Here is a 16812-nt window from a genome sequence, read left to right as displayed (position 1 = left end):
CAGAGACTGGGACATTTAATTGGCATTAAAGGAACTGCATTAAGCTGGTTTAAGTCTTATTTATCAGACCAATTTCAGTTTGTACATATTAACAATGAATTCTCCATGAAGGCAAAAGTTAGACATGGAGTTCCACAAGGTTCTGTGCTTGGATCAATACTATTCACCTTGTATATGCTTTCTTTAGGTAATATTATTAGGAAACACTCCATAAGTTTTCATTGTTATGCAGATGATACCCAATTATATTTATCAATGAAGCCTGATGAAACCAATCAGTTAAACAAACTCCAAGCATGCCTTAAGGACATAAAGATGATCTGCAATTTTCTACTACTAAACTCAGATAAAACTGAAGTTATTGTGCTTGGCCCTAAACACCTTAGAAACACAGTATCTAATGATATAACTACTCTGGATGGCATTATCCTGGCCTCCAGCACCACCATAAGGAATCTGGGAGTTATCTTTGATCGGGATATGTTCTTTAACTCCCACATAAATCAAATTTCAAGGACTACCCTTTTTCACTTACGAAATATTGCAAAAATCAGGCACATCCTGTCCCAAAAAGATGCAGAAAAACTAGTCCACGCATTTGTTACTTCTAGGCTGGATTATTGCTGCCCTAACAAGTCTATAAAGACTCTCCCACTGGTCCAGAATGCAGCTGCATGTGTACTAACAAAAACTAGAAAAAGAGATCATATCTCTGCCATTTTAGTTTCGCTACACTGGCTTCCTGTAAAATCTAGAATAGAATTTAAAATCCTTCTTCTAACTGACAAAGCCCTTCATGATCAGGCACCATCATATCTTAGAGCTCATAGTACCGTATTACCCCACTAGAACACTGTGCTCCCAGAATGCAGGCTTACTGGTGGTTCCTACAGTCTTTAAAAGTAGAAGGCAGACGAAGCAGAGCTATCAGGCTCCTCTCCTGTGGAACCATCTTCCAGTCTCAGTCCGGGGGCAGACACCCTCTCAGAGTAGTCTTAAAACTTTCCTTTTTGATAAAGCTTATAATTAGGGCCGGCCAGGCTCACCTTGGATCAGCCCTTAGTTATGCTGCTATAGGCCTAGACTGCAGGGTAACTTCCCATGATGCACTGAGCTCCTCTCTCCTCTTCCTCCTCTCCATCTGTATGCATTCATGTAACATCAATGCATGTTACTAATTTGGCTCCTTCCCCAGAGTTTTTTGTGCTTTCTCATCTCGCAGGAAACCCTGGGTTGCAGGCCGAGCCTTCACGGTCCTTTGCAGTCCTGTTGGTGTCCTTCCCTGGCTATTGCTGCTGTTATTGTTATTGTTATGATTGTTGTTATTCTGTCCCCCCATCTCCCTCCCCCTCTCCCTCTCAACCCAACCGGTCAAGGCAGATGGCCACCCATCAAGAGCCGGGTTCTGCTTGAGGTTTCATTACCGCTGTCGCAAAGTGCTTGCTCATGGGGGAATTATTGGGTCTCTGTAAATTAAAGAGTATGGTCTAGACCTGCTCGATGTGAAAAGTGCCCTGAGATGACTTTTGTTGTGATTTGGTGCTATATAAATAAAAATTGTTTGATTGATTGATTGATTGATTGATTGATTGATTGACTCATGTTTGGTGTTTGGTGGATTGGATGATTGAAGTTTGAAGAAACAAGACATATTGGCAATTTAACAATTTATTCATCTAACAAACAGAAGCCTCAGTAGCGTGTGGAAGAATCATACACAGCCACAACAGCCTGGCACCTCCTCCTCATGCTGGTCACCAGCCAGGTCACACACTCCTGTGGGATGGCATCCCATTCTTCAACCAGCATTTGTCGCAAGTCAGCCAACATAGTTGTGTTGGTCACTTTCGCACGAACAGCACGCCCAAGTTGATCCCACAAGTGTTCAGTGGGTTTGAGGTCAGGACTGCTGGCAGGCCATTCCATCCTCTCCACTCCCAAATTCTGGAGGTAGTCTCTGATAAACCCTGCTCTGTGGGGGCAAGCATTGTCATCTTGGAGGATAGAGTTCAGTCCCAGACTGTGGAGATATGGGATTGCCACTGGTTGCAGAATCTCATCTCGATATCTTTCTGCATTGAGATTACCTCCAATGATGACAAGCCTCATTTTTCCAGTGAGGGAGATGCCGCCCCACACCATCACACTGTCTCCACCAAAAGATGTTACTCTGTTGGTGCAGCAATCAGCATAGTGTTCTCTGTGTCTTCTCCACACTTTGACCCTATGATCCAACTGCCGTAGGCAGAATCTGGACTCATCGTTGAACAAAACATTCCTCCACATGTTCAGGTTCCAGTGCATGTGTTGCCGACACCAGCGCAAACGGGCCTGATGGTGAAGGTCAATCATGGCAGGCCTCCTGGCAGCCCTATGAGACCAGAGATTGGCTGCAGTCTGTTCCAGATTGTCTGGGCAGAAAGCCGTCGGCCATTGTCCTACAAACCTTGTCTGCAAATCTGTAGAAGACAGCCTGCGGTACCTAAGTGCTGACAGGGTGAGGAAACGGTCTTCTTGGGGTGTCGTATTCGTGGGATGCCCACTTTGTGGCCTGTCTCTGACATCACCCGTTATATGGAACTTGGCCTTCACTTTGGAGATGGTACTGGGGCTCACTCCAAATAATGCCGCAACTTGGTTTTGCGGAACACCAGCTTGAAGTTGCCCTATCGCATAGGCCTTATCCAGATCAGTCAAGCGTGGCATGCCGATTCTTGGAGCAGACACCTACTGACCACTGTAGCAGGGCCCATGCTCACAGGTGCTGCCAAACAGGTGCCAATCAGGCACCTGATTGGCAGCACCTCGGGGTATCAGAAGCTCAAAACAAGAGTCAGTAGCAACAGCAAAATAAGCTGTTTGGCATTGGCAGAGAAGATTTGGCAAATTTTTCATGGGCGCAACCCACATACTCAGCTCTGCTGCTCATCCCACAAATGCATGTTCCTTACAAATGTGGCACCATTTTAAAGGGAAATAAACAGGCTTTCCAATATAGGATTTACTGACAAGAAGCATTGTTACAACAAAGAAATAATCTACCAAATACAAATTTCCTTAGTTTTTGTGCTAAATGTATATTGAAAAAACCTAATATGCTAATATGTTTGACGAACAAAACTGCACACTGAAAGTATTTTCTGTCAGTTAAAGAACTGAGTCTAATTCATCAAGAATTTTTGCAAATTAACAACTACGTATGAACCCAAATGTAATGAGTGTGTACTGTTAAACCAATGAACACTTTCTTCTTAATTTTTTTCTCATAATTTCTACCAAATTGCACTGCCCTCTATGTAAAATGCCCGAGGAGTTAACCATTAAATAGATGCAAATTAATTGAGTTTTAAAATCTTCCACCCTAAACACTCGCATGACAATTGTCATTGATTATTTCTGCTTTATAAACAGATGAATGTATAGTTGGCTTGTAATTATCTGATAATTAATTAACTAAAGTTAATTATGTCTTTGTGTAACCAAGCTTATTTTAAAGCAGCTTTGTGTCGAGCCTGTCATAAGCATCGAGCAGCCAACAAGTGGCTAGTTTAACAGCAATAATAACAGATTACCCACACATTATTTTATACTTATACACCACTGGCCATTAAGTACTTACCCCATAAGTGGCCTTGTTATATGTTTTAACTGTGCAATAGAGGCCAAAAAATGTAATTGCCTCAGGCCTCCCAAAGTAACTGCCTGGGTAGTGTAATGAATTACATTTAACGTAGAATTAATTCATACTAATGAACTAATTAGAGCAATAATTAAACTATGGAACACTAATTAAATAACTGGAGATTTTGCTGTGAATGTCTTCATTTCTCTGTGTCCATATTTATCTATTTATTGTACTGAGGCCACAGTCACATAGTGAAGCTATATTGCTGGACTGCTGCATGTCTCAAATAAATCATGTAGCTGTAAGCAGTACAGTGAAACAATGACAACAAAACTTGCATGAAACCCCACATTGACATACAAATGCTTCTTGAAAACCTATTTTTCAAATTTATTCTTACTTCATATGACTTTGACATCACACAACAACATGTACATGGAATTTTTTCATGCTTCTCCATTAATGCCAATGGTTATAACTATCACAGGTGAAAATATAATTTTCATGTTCAAACTGGAACACTGACATGTATCCAAAATGCACTGTATTTCTGGTGTGTACCAAAATATCTTACAGAGCCTGTGGGCTGTAGCTGATTTACACGATGTATGTAAAATGATTGCTGAATAATATTATGTTGAATTCTGATTTTTTGTCAGAGGGGCCTCTTATTTAGTATGCTTTGAGAAAAGGCTGAGACCCCAAAGAAGAAAATCTTCTGTTTAGGGCTGAAATGAAAAGTTAATTGTCATCATGAATATATAGTTGTGTATGGTACACTATGGTATTAAGGTGCTACAGAGAATACATTATGTGGGTGATATGATGAGATTTTTTTAAACTCATACAACAATTAAGTCATCAGAAAGACTGATGATTGTCCAATGGAGGCTGCAGGTACTGCTCATCATACTGTGAGCATACAATCATTCAAATACTTTATTAAAGGCCTTACTCTCTGTTTTCACATCTCTCTGGCGTGAAAGGGACACAGGCAGAGATGATATGACCAGATGGACGTCCTCTGTGGAAAGTGACAAAACAACAGAGCAGTTAGCAGAAACCATCTCAAAGACAAAACCTGTTCTCTCTGATGTTGTCCCTACAGGCCACCAAACTCTACCTGGACATTTAGTCATATGAGAGGTGGGAAATCCTTCTCTTAACTCAGTGAAAAAAATATAAGCAGAGGCAAAGTAGACTATCTTTAAACAAACACTTTAAAAAATACAAACCAAAATGTTCCTCTAAAGGACTTTAGAGTGAGCCAGATTCATGACAGATTGTGCATGAACCCAAATCAAAGATTACAGCAACTGAGCTGAAGGAATGTCCCTTTTTCACATCTGTTTATGCTAACAGATGTTTCTCTCTATTACACCGTATAATATTATGGATCAATATTACGAATGTTCATTTCAATCCCATTGTAGTAACCTTGGATCCTACAAAATTGACTATGCAAATTCATGGATTTTTATAACAGCAGAGTCACAACATTTATACATTTTAAGCCTGGAGGCAAAGAAGGTTAAATATCTGAATATTAGCATTGGGTGAGATGTCTTACTGACTATAAAGAAGCATAGAGCCAAAGAAATTCTCAGTGACTGCGAAGGCAACAAAACTCATGACACTTTTAGACAGAGTTAAGAGCTGCTTTGATTTCTCATTAGCAGGGTAAAGCAAACAAAAGGAAAATCTGGAATCTTTGTCTGACCCAAAGCTTTAATTCAGTGGTATCTTACTTCTCTGGAATCTGGTGCAGCAGAAAGCACCTAGTGTCCCCAGGAGGATGGAGAGGGCAAGGAAGGAACCCACAGCCACACCGATGATGACAGCCAGTCGCAGAGTCTCTGAACAAACACAGCGGACATTTCAAAAGGACTTAGCTGTACTGCTTCCTCCTTTCCTTGCTCTTTCACACACACACTGATGCACCAGCACATAATCTGTTTTACTATTTATGGGGCCAGTGTTTACTCTATACAAGCTGAGAACAATTGCCATCAACACACAGGCCACTGCCAAGCTTTTCTTCAATATTGTTCTGTAGATATCATTATCTGAGCTCTGGAAGCTTTCCAGCAGGAAACTGTGTGTCTCTAAGTGGGTTTGAAATGCTTGTCAGGGGATATAATTTAAGTGAGGTGCTTTAAAGATGCAAGTTATAGTTTGACCTTCTTTGATCAAATTGAGATTTGGAGGTGATGTTGAAAAGAGGTTCACTCGGTCTAGGTCTAGGTCAGAACTCTTTAACTTTAAGGAATGGCAGCTTTGAAAAATATATGATTGCTCTGATTCTAAAAGACAGGCCTTATACGTAATAAAGGAAATAAAAGAAGAAGACATTAAATCATTAAAAAGAGGTCATACACTATCTCAGGAGGTGTAATATTTCAGGAGGTATAATTATTACAAGTTAAATTTGTGATCACCCCTAACATAATTAATGACTCTCACAGATCAGACTGAATGACCCTCAGCCAATAAAGAGGCTTAACACTGAATTGTTGACCTCACACTGAGAGTTCTTCTCTAGGAACTAAACTAGCTTCACTTTCTTTCATTTAGTCATTCAATTAGGCATGTGTACCTCCAAATGAATAATTTGTGTGACTGAGTTAGTAATTTGTGCACTCTCAAAAAAGAACAAAACAATCTGTGTGACAGGTTTAGAGGATGTCAAAAGAAATTGTCCTCACCTGAAAAACAACAGCATTAGTCATTTGTTCAATCACTTAAAACAGCATATTGTATGTTTTGTTGTCATGCAACCCCTTGCTGTTATGCAAATAATGACTGTTATCTCCAAAGAAATGAGAGAATTGCTCATTTACTAAAAATATATAGGCCTATGTTTAGGTCCAGTAGCAAAGATGAAAGGATCATTAGACCGTGAAACCTTCACAAAAGTCTGCATGTGTGACAACAGCTAATGTCCCCATTCTGACTGAGAGCCATGTTTTAAAGCTGATCTCTATCTAACCTCAACGTTTAAGAGGAATTTCTCTGCTGTGAAAATGATGATGTGCAATTATTTTTGAAATTGGTGCCCTATAGAGAAAACTAAGAAAAAGGCTGTATGTATAGGCCTATTGCTCAAAAGGGGGAAATCTTACAACAACCAGAATGCATTGCACGTGGTCCCGTCCAAGGCCAAAACAGAGGAACAGGGACCCAATGGAGTTCAACCCCTGACGTTGGAAGTTATGGGTAACACACACTCACTGTTGTGATGTTCTGTATTCAGATTTGGCAAAGTCCCACATAATATTCTGTGAGAGAACAAAGTCAGAGTTACCAAAACAACACAAAGTTTGTAGCAGTGCAGAGTTTTCAGAACTGCCTCCATTCTTTCTGATGATCCTCACTAGGCACCGGTAGATGCTATAAAGCCACTCTGGCTGCAGCGCCTGTCTTTTGTCTGCGGCTTTAACGTTGCTCCGGTGGCTGCTTCCTCCTCCATACTCTGTTGTGCACAATATTTAGCCTCACAACAGTAATGACACATCTCTGATTCCAACATCATATCATGAAACTAGTTTTCTTCAAAATGTACTGATATTTTAGTTTCTGCTTTTCCCTATCGCTAACGAGAAAACAACATGATGGACAGATTGTTTTGGATCCTAAGTCTAGAGACTGCCCTTTGACAGTCCTTGAAGGCACCACTACAAAAATGAGGAAGCGTAGTTTGTTGTCCGAGGCAGATCTTGAGAATTTTGCAGCTGGATGAAGAGGGATATTTTAATGCAGGTTAGACAGAGGAAACATCATAATGTCATCCATATATAGGTACTTCCCACATTAGGACCATATTTGCTTTTAGTTGCCTAAACATAACCAGAGAGTGACAGACAAGAAATACTGCTTTGAGCTGTCTTTTGAAATCATATGGATTGTTTAAGGCATTTTTGTGAATTTTGTGAATCCAATCATTTGTACACTACAAGGCAGCTCCTAGCCAGCTGCAGACAATCTGACTGCTCCTGCTTTAACAGCTTTAATTTGTGTCAATATTATTAGCGTGAGATGAAGTGATCAGCCACATTCTGTCTGATATGTTGTTGTGCTCACCTTGTTCTTTGAGGCGTATGATCTCAGTGTCAGAGCCAAAGCTATTCCACGCTGTGCAGTTGTAGATAGTCTGGAAATCAGCAGGGACGATGTTACTCATGGTTAGTGTGGAGATCACCCCCTCCTCTGTGCTGACCGTCTCCACAGTGTACCGTCCAGATGTCCCCGACTCTAAAACGGTCTCCTTCCATGACCAGGCCTGGGGGGCGACATACACGTTAGTAGTAGCATACCCAAAACAAAAAGGTTAACATTTACTCTCACATTTACAGAAATATGAAACACTTACACTGTACCTGGTGTGCACTGTGATGCAATACAAGCAGACTCACTAACATCTCAGTTGTCAAGTTGTAGCTGCTGGCCTGCCCCCCACATTGTTCCTACTCTACATATTACAATAATTCATGCTGCCCCATACTGTGGGCTTCAAGAATATCTCTTAATGTTTCCTAATTATCTCTAAATGTGAAGAAATCAAACTGTCATTTTTACAGCGGATAATAAGAATTAGCTAGACTACACTAATGATTGATGCTTATGTAATCTCAGTGGTCCAGCGCACCAAATTCCCGACTGCCGTAATTGAGTAAATGAGTAAAAGTAAATTATACTCATTTACTTTTTAGGAAAGCCAGAATCACTTGGCATTAGGGATGTGCAGAGAGCCCAGTATTTGTGATTGTATCGTTTTGTATTTGTATTCGAATAAAAGTGGAAAGAGGATTAAAAATCCTGTTTTTGTTTTTATTACGTTTTTAATTTTAGAAAATTAAAGTGTTACAATAAGTGTTCATCAATAAACTACCTTACAAAGGAGGTCCCCACACCACCTCTACCTATTTATACACCCATAACACAGAGACAGCACACTGTGTAACATGTAGGGAAGAATGTCAAAGGCGGTTATTGCTTTGCACTTTTCATTTATTGCCTATATTTTACAACCTAACTTTGTGGAAACGAGAAGGGGAACAACAGGTTATGGAGAGTCCCTTGGGAGTACTTTGCGTGTGTCAGTAGCTCAGCTTTATCTCTGGGGAACACCCCCAACTCCAGGAGTGACGTCCAAATAAGGAAATGTGCGTCATGTAGCAGGTGGATGTGACTCCCCTCATTGAGACCTGCTGATAGACGTAACAGTGGAGCAGAGGAGAGAGACTGAGACAGCAATGTAACCAACCTGCAAGCTGGTATTTTGGTATTTGGTATTTTTGGTATTTTTTGGTATCTTGGGTTTTTTTACATCCCGAAAACAAATCATTTTTAAAATATTTGTATGAAACAAATATTTGTAAAAAAACCCCACGCATAACGTATTTGTATTCAGGCCCACTCCTACTTGGCATTATACACTTTTTTCATCAAACTTGAGCACAGGGGGAAAAAATGACATTTCAGCTGTGCCTTCTTCAGTGTGCATGTAACTGATTTGTGCTTTGAACTTTGGTTGCATGCATCCCAGTTCCCCTTTGTTATTTTTGGTTGAGTGTGATGTTCAACCTAACTGTATTAACATCTTTTTTCAGCATTATTGTATTTACTGCCTGTAGTCAGACATAATGTTATCTGTACAAGATTGTGAAGGTGTTGTTTGCTTTAGTTAAATTTTAAACTTAAGAAAACATGCCCGTAGTTCATACCATGTAGGCTAAGAAAGTTGTGGAGAGCATGCTGCCATCATAGATGAATATGTGAGGACATTTATTTCAAACACATGTATAACACAAGTGTGTTATATGAATTAATATACATGAAATTCTTTCCTCACTTGTTTTTTTTAGAATGTGACTCTGAAAGTATTGGTTCTCTGCATTAACGTGGAGACATGTCAGACTAATGAGATGCACTCTGCATGTTAACCAAATTTCTTGAACATGGAAATGAATTAGTAAATGCAAGGAGGTAAGAAGTGACTCACGATGCGGTCGGGTGGAGGGGTGCTGCGGATGAAGCACTTGATCTGACCCTTCTCTCCGTGGAGTGCCTGCTGAGTCTGGGTGCTAGAGATAGTGGGAGGACCTATGGAGGCACAGCCAAGGCAGAAACACTAAATCATGACAATAAAATCTTCCACTTCTATTCACATTCAGTGTAATTCTAAAGAATTAAGTGACCTGGTCGTGAATTAGCTCACGTCTGTCAGACAAGCCAGTACATATTTACAATTTACAATTTCATTTAGCAGACGCTTCTATCCAAAGCGACGCAAATCTGAGAGCTGACACAACACAAGTAAGGATCTAGTTGGGAGTGAACAACACGAGTAAGTGCCATAAAGCTAAATCTGAGTCCAATAGGACGTAGTTGCCAACATATCCAGTTACCTGAAAGAAGTTGTCTTCCTACACTCAGACACATTGTTTCCTGTGTCATTTCAGAGTTTTATTGTACAAGGAGGGAGGTGAGAACAGAAAGACAAATGCAAGAAAGTGTTTGAGGATCAGATAAGAACTTTCAGAGCTATTGAGTACTCATCATTGTTGTGTACATGCCTGTTGTAATTAGCCACCACCATGTGGTGATTGGATCAGACTGAGGGTCTGAAATGCTCTGACATCTGGCTTCTGTGCTGCTACATGCTGTACACTGAATGACAACCCTGACACTTGAGAGACTCACACAAATTGAGGAACTGCTGACCATGAAACATCAAATATTTCCCTTTCTTCTTTCAAATGCACACCATTTTTCCCCAGACAACCCTCAGGGCCCAGCCTGCCTCCGCTTACAGAAACAAAACACATCCGTAGAATAAAGAAACAGTACTCACTGAGCAGCAGAGATGGAGTTAAGTGGAGGGGAAAATACTTGTAATTGCATCTCATGATCATCTTTTAAGCACTGCTGTGTGCCCAAAGATAATTACTCATCATTATACTTTTGTTTCTGACAATAGTTGCATTCAGGCATGCATGATATAACTGTCAAATATGTCCTCAAACAAACAGCTTCTTTTCTGAAAGTTTAAGACTTGGCCAAGGTAACCTTGGAGTCTCCACTTCTGTTTTCAGTCTAAATAACATTTCTTGATCTTGAGATCTGCCCTGTAACATTTGTAATTAATTTATAATTTCACTGGCTTTACCTTTCAATATTCCAAAGCATCTATATCTAAGTTTTGCAGTGAATCGTGTGGCAGTGTCAACCTGCAGAAAGTGGGCTGAAACTTGTGGTTTGTCAGTATACATGCTGTCTTTCAACTTGGTGACCTTAAAATGTGTTTCTAATAAACAATTGTCTATTTGTTTGCTATATAATGATTAATTCAAAAAGGTTGGAACAATTTTTCATTAAACAGTGGCCATCAGTCACAGAGTGGAAATAAAGGTGGAATTTGGCCACTCTTTTTGAATGGCAATGCTGATATTACGATTTGGGCTAAAAGACTGTTGTCCCAGGGAATACTTATCAGACACTGGTTGTTCAGAAAAGCAGATGTAAATGCTTTCATGAAGAGGACAGAGACTGAATCACGTCAGTTAGAGTAAGAGAGGCAGATTAAATATTTATTCATGTGAGAATGATGTATCATTTTAGCTTGAATTTAATTCTCTTAAATATTGGCACGTTTGTTTTTAATTTTTCTACAATATTAGCTTAAGAGATGTTGTTTCTCAAAAGAGCACAAAAATATCTGATTGAAATTGCACAATAAATTTGAGAAATTAACCCTATATCACAATTTAGATCATCATCATCATTACACCATTACAATGCATAACCTTTTGTTTTATATGTGGCCAGATCTTCTTCCTCCTCAGCACCAGGTTTCTGTTATTCATGAAGGCTTCCACCTCTGCATTACTTTTAGACAGACAAAATGCCATTTACATTCAGTGCATGATAAGCCATTGTGCTTACCATTCACAGTGAGCGACACCTCCTTCTCCCCAGCGCCCACTCTGGGGACTACAGCCCGACACACATACTTCCCAGCATCCTCCTGCTTTACTGCTTTCAGTGTCAGGGTGTTCTTGTTGCTAAGCACCTGTGTTGTAAGGGAAACCATTTCATAGGTCAGAGGAGACACTAGTCATTTCTATCTAGTTGAACACCAATTACATACAAAGGATAGCAGCATTTAACAACCTTTTCGACTTTGACAAAAAATTGCAGTTTGCAGAGTGTAAGACATGACTGTAGGTGAAAAGACTGCATGTATTATTTACATGTTTTATGAGATTTACAACTAAGGTTTCATAAAGTGAAAACAAATTTTACATTTGCATCTGCATACAGATTTTCATTTGTGCATTTGTCAGTTTGTAGATTCTGTAGATAAGTGGTGGAAAGTGGTGAAATTTTGTAAAATTATATTCTGACATGTTCACTGCTGTTTTTGTGTTTGTGAAAAACGGACATTGAGGGCTACAGTGATGGTGGTGTGGTCCTGTGGGTGTCCTATCCTACCTTGACACCTTCTCCTACTGTTATTGCTATTATTATCACTAGTCATATCTCTATTATTATTATCCTTGTTATTGTTAATATTGTTGGTGTTATGCTTCTCTGTGTCTCTCTCCTCCTCCCTCCCTCTTTCTGTCTCAGCCCAATTGGTTGAGTCAGATGGCCGCCCACCTAGAGTGTGTTTCTGCTTGAGGTTTCTTCCCGTTAAGGGGAGTTTTTCCTTGCTGCTGTTGCCAAGTGTTTGCTCATGGGAGAACTGCTAAGTCTGTAAATTAAAGAGTATGGTCTAGACCTGCTCTATGTGAAAAGTGCCCTGAGGTAACTTTTGTTGTGATTTGGTGCTATATAAATAAAATTGAATTGAATTGTTGTGAGTCACTGATCTTGGTTTGTGCATGTCTCAGTGTCATGCTGACAGATTTGTTTTTTCTCTGTTTTTCCATGGAAAGGGACAGAAAATCTACATGTTTATCCTTCAGTCATATCGCTAAATAATATATGCATTATTTTCACTCTGAAAATAACGCATATATTATTTAGAAACTGCTTTTATGTTTCACCGCATTCAAAGCATGTAAAGGTGCATGGTGTTGATTAATTCTGCTCTACCTAGTTTTTATCCTGAGAACTCTATCAGCTACAATAGGGAAGTTTAATTTGTGCTTTTAAACCTTCAGGGAAATGCATTCTTGGTATAGCTTATTTTGTATGAAAGTTGTTAAAAATCACAACAAAGAATAAAACATTTTTGAAAATTAAAATAATTGAAATATGATCAATGCCGTGTTTTCATGGTCCAAGGACAGATGAAATTGTCTGCTGCACGTCTTGCTACAAGAACAGATTTCTCATTGTAGTCACTATACACTTCTTATTTAACATGTCCCTCAGGTACACATTTATAAGAGAATATGGCATTTTGGAGAAGCTAGTATAAAGCTTCTATTATCCTCTGATGACTGCTGTGATTATGATTATGATTATGATTATTATTAATATTATTATTGTTATTATTATTATTATTATTATTATTATTATTATTATTATTATTATTATTATTATTATTATTATCATCATTATTATTATTATCATTATTATTATTATTATTATTATTATTATTATTATTATTATTATTGAGAACTGTACATTCCTAAATTAAATGTCTCTTGGGAATTTGTCCAAAAGTCTCAAGTGACCCAAATAATATAAATGGCAGGTTAGTGATGTCTCCTGTCTTTGTGTCCTTCCTGAGCACACTGAGAGTGAATCACTGTTCTGACTGTTCTGCCCTACATAACTGGTCACAGTGAAATGTTGTGTTCAACATATAGGTCACTGAATAAGACATACCACTCCTGAGCCACGTTTCATCCACACAATGGTTAGAGAGGGGTTTCCTGTCCAAGCACAATTGAAAACAGCTTCAGATCCCAGGTCCACCTGCAGAGACTGAGGCTCTGCTGCCATCCTCGGCCCAACTGGAAGACAGACAGATGCCATAAATGTAATTATCGGTACTTAACATTTAAGAAGACAATACATTTTGGGAGCTCAGCTGACAATCATGCAAATAGTCATTGACATTGTATGTAGTCAGTGTAGAATCTGGATGATGCATTCCTGTCTGAGCTGCCAACTGGGAAAAAAGGCTTCTGAGCCTTCTAGCACTAACTGCTTGTAGGAATCATCCACTTCTTGTGGGATACAGCATCTCGACTGCAGAAGTTTTACGTTGTTAATTAACACATCTGCCAAGTTGCAAAATGTTGATAGTGAAAATATCAGTGAAATGTTCAAAGACAAGTATTTATTTTGTTTCCCCACAATATCTGCTCACAGCAAATAAAGCATGATTTTATGTATTTATTTTTTCAACTTTTATGATTCTGTTGTTACACTTTGGAGCGTTTTTTGCATGATTGGGTCCCTGTTTTGTTTGTCTCATGCATGTGTATATGCATGCAATACACAGTGCTGCCAGTGGTTCATGCAATTCCTGTGATCTACAGGTGGCTGTAATGCAGTAAGAAATGCAGCAATGTGCCAGTAATGGCAGGGAAGAAGAATAATACAAGCCAGTAAACATGGACGCAAATAATGCAGGATTTAAAATACTTAGGGATTTAAGGAGGAAGGAAGTGCATTTAACATGTTTGTATGCTTCAGTCCACTCTGTCCACCCTGACCATCTCTGTATGATCACCTCTCGATGGTTAAATTGTAGCGCTTCCTACACCAGAAAAAGTGTTGCCAAGGAACACAATCCATTATATGTCCTTACAAAATGTAAAAAACACTTAAGTAGTATATCAATTTAATCTCTAGGAGTCAGGGTTTATGATTCAATAACTCAAATGCATAAATGCTTTTCTTTTGACACTCTGATATGATACTGTATGGGTATACATACAGAATATGTGTCAATGATTATGTATGATGTATTTCAGCTCATCTGATGAAGGTGACAAACACTCACAGTAGACATCCGCGTTCCTGCTGATGTTGGTGTTGCCCAGTGCATTGGTGACCTCACAGGAAACAGGCTCAGTGAAAAAAGAGTGATCCACAAGAACCTCATAGGCGTCACCTGACATGTCTGGAATCACATTGCCTCCTTTGGCCCATCTGAAATCATCAGACACAGAGTATAGAACAAAATGTATGTGGATTTATCAAAGGCCCAGGCCATTTCAGCAAGGATTTTCCTTAAAACATGGAAATGAATTATGATTCTTGGAGATTCTGTGTTCCTGGAATCAGTTGAGAATTAATGTATTTGATTAAGGTTCAGCTCAAATTACTTTTAATAATACAGGACAGCACCAAAAGACAAAGACAGAACCAAATTCAATCAAAACCTATTAAAAAGAAATACAAACCCCTCACAGAGCTACTAATAAAAAACAGAACTACTTTAAAATAGACTACAGGCAAGAGCTGACAATTAATTAAAAAACACTAAATATAAGTACATTATGCATATATCATTTTGTGTCAAGAATAATTATTAATTAATAATTATTATAAGTTTTAGTCAAGAGCCAGCAGAAAAGTGAAGCTGAAAACTATGATGCACAGAGCTTTAAGAGTTGCAGTGAATCATATCTACATAACCACAGTGCCGTAAAGGACACAGTACATACACAGATATAGGACTACAGACATTGTTGAACAAGGTTATACAATGTGTCTTTGTGTCTTTCTTTGAATAAGACACTGAATCTCAGGCTGCTGTTGTGTAGCTGTCCTTGACCTTTGACCTTCCTTGAGGGAGACAACACAGGAGATATTTCCCTACAATGAGCAATGGAGTTATACTGCAGTATATATTCTATATAATTGTTGACAGGAGCTCACTATTCTGTGATGCAGAAGGAAGCCCGAGTATGCTGAAGCCCCTGAAGTTTGATGCATGAATTGCATCTGCATTAAATTTAATTAATTTAATTTATTATCTATCTGCAGCTCTTTGACAGCTCTTTGACAGTGCTCTTTTTATCACCATGCCGACACTAAAAAGGATCAAGTGTTGCAGCTGTCTAAAGATAGATATGTCAAAGGAGAGGAGTGCCATAATGGATAATGTAATGGTTGGTCATGGCTTTCACTCGACTGTCCCTTATTCACTAAGAAAAAGTAAAAATTCAATCTTAGAAAAAAATTAGTGAATATTAAATCATCAAATTAAAAAATGCTAGGTTTATAATATATATACTGACATAATATATACACTGACTGACAAGCAATCAATTAGTCCCCTGACACATCCAATTACAACAATAGAGGTGACCACCTTCTCAGATTACCATTTGTGGTTTCTTCAAAGGGACTGAAAGTATCACAGAACTACTGTATGAGTTTGAGCTCATTTGATGTGAGTGGTGTTGGACAATGCAGCTCTGAAAGGACATCTCTAGCTGCCTTCCAGACAGATTTGATTATCTTCAGCTCCCTGTTTCACCTGGTGACACCGGCAGGTTTATGTTTCAGCCTTTATCATCAGCTTATATTGATTTAAAGCAAGGTGTCGATAACATAGACTCTTCTCATGGATGAAAGTCAGTCATATCATCTCTAAAATCAGTTGTTTTAAGGCCAGATACCTTGTCTCTGGTGTTATTGTTGTCTCTCAGTCCTATTGAGGAAACTGAAAATATTATAGGACATTCACAGACCATAAAACTTGAACAGGCTTCGTTGCTAATATTGATGCTTTACAGAGTTTCTATGAAACTGCGTCTTGATTTGAACATTTCATCATGTCGCTTTGGACAGTAAACTCAGTGCAGTGATCCATGATGCCAAACTATGAGTACATGTCCTTAAAAGACCCCAGGACTGCCTCATCCCTCATTCTTCATCATCCCCTGAGTTGGAGCTGATATCAGTAGCCCCTTTTACACAGCCCGTTCAAGGAGGGAATACTGCGCCTTTAATCCACCTCGCTGTTTCTGGATCAGGTACTTTGAGGGACAAATGACTTCAGTGACACTGTAGGAAAGACACCCAGTCAGGTCCACATGGTAGCTGTCTGTCATCTGCCATTAATGGATTCAGCAAAAGACCACCAGGAAAACAGATTAACAAAATTAATCCATGTAAAAATCCATGTATGTGGTGCATTTTAGGACTTCTGTGATTTTAGATGATAGAAGCATAGCTGACAAAGTTTGTCAGTGTCAGACTACTTCAACCAA

At 39.0% G+C, this 16812-nt stretch overlaps 1 protein-coding gene across 1 annotated transcript in view; it reads right to left on the bottom strand.

Annotated features, from left to right (window-relative positions):
• LOC122995755 (kin of IRRE-like protein 3) overlaps positions 1 to 16812 on the bottom strand; it is a 148575-nt gene that overhangs the window by 14467 nt on the left and 117296 nt on the right. Inside the window, exons 8-14 of the mRNA XM_044371119.1 lie at positions 14592 to 14740; positions 13466 to 13593; positions 11570 to 11696; positions 9627 to 9727; positions 7706 to 7904; positions 5374 to 5481; positions 4581 to 4649 (exon numbers count right to left, since the gene is read on the bottom strand). Coding sequence (XP_044227054.1) covers positions 4581 to 4649; positions 5374 to 5481; positions 7706 to 7904; positions 9627 to 9727; positions 11570 to 11696; positions 13466 to 13593; positions 14592 to 14740 — 881 coding nt within the window. The remainder of the gene's footprint in view (positions 1 to 4580; positions 4650 to 5373; positions 5482 to 7705; positions 7905 to 9626; positions 9728 to 11569; positions 11697 to 13465; positions 13594 to 14591; positions 14741 to 16812) is intronic.

Source organism: Thunnus albacares, chromosome 13, assembly GCF_914725855.1.
Source record: "Thunnus albacares chromosome 13, fThuAlb1.1, whole genome shotgun sequence".
Lineage (NCBI taxonomy): Eukaryota > Metazoa > Chordata > Actinopteri > Scombriformes > Scombridae > Thunnus > Thunnus albacares.
Note: the sequence above shows the minus strand (reverse complement) of the source record. Positions and strands in the feature narration are given on the sequence as shown.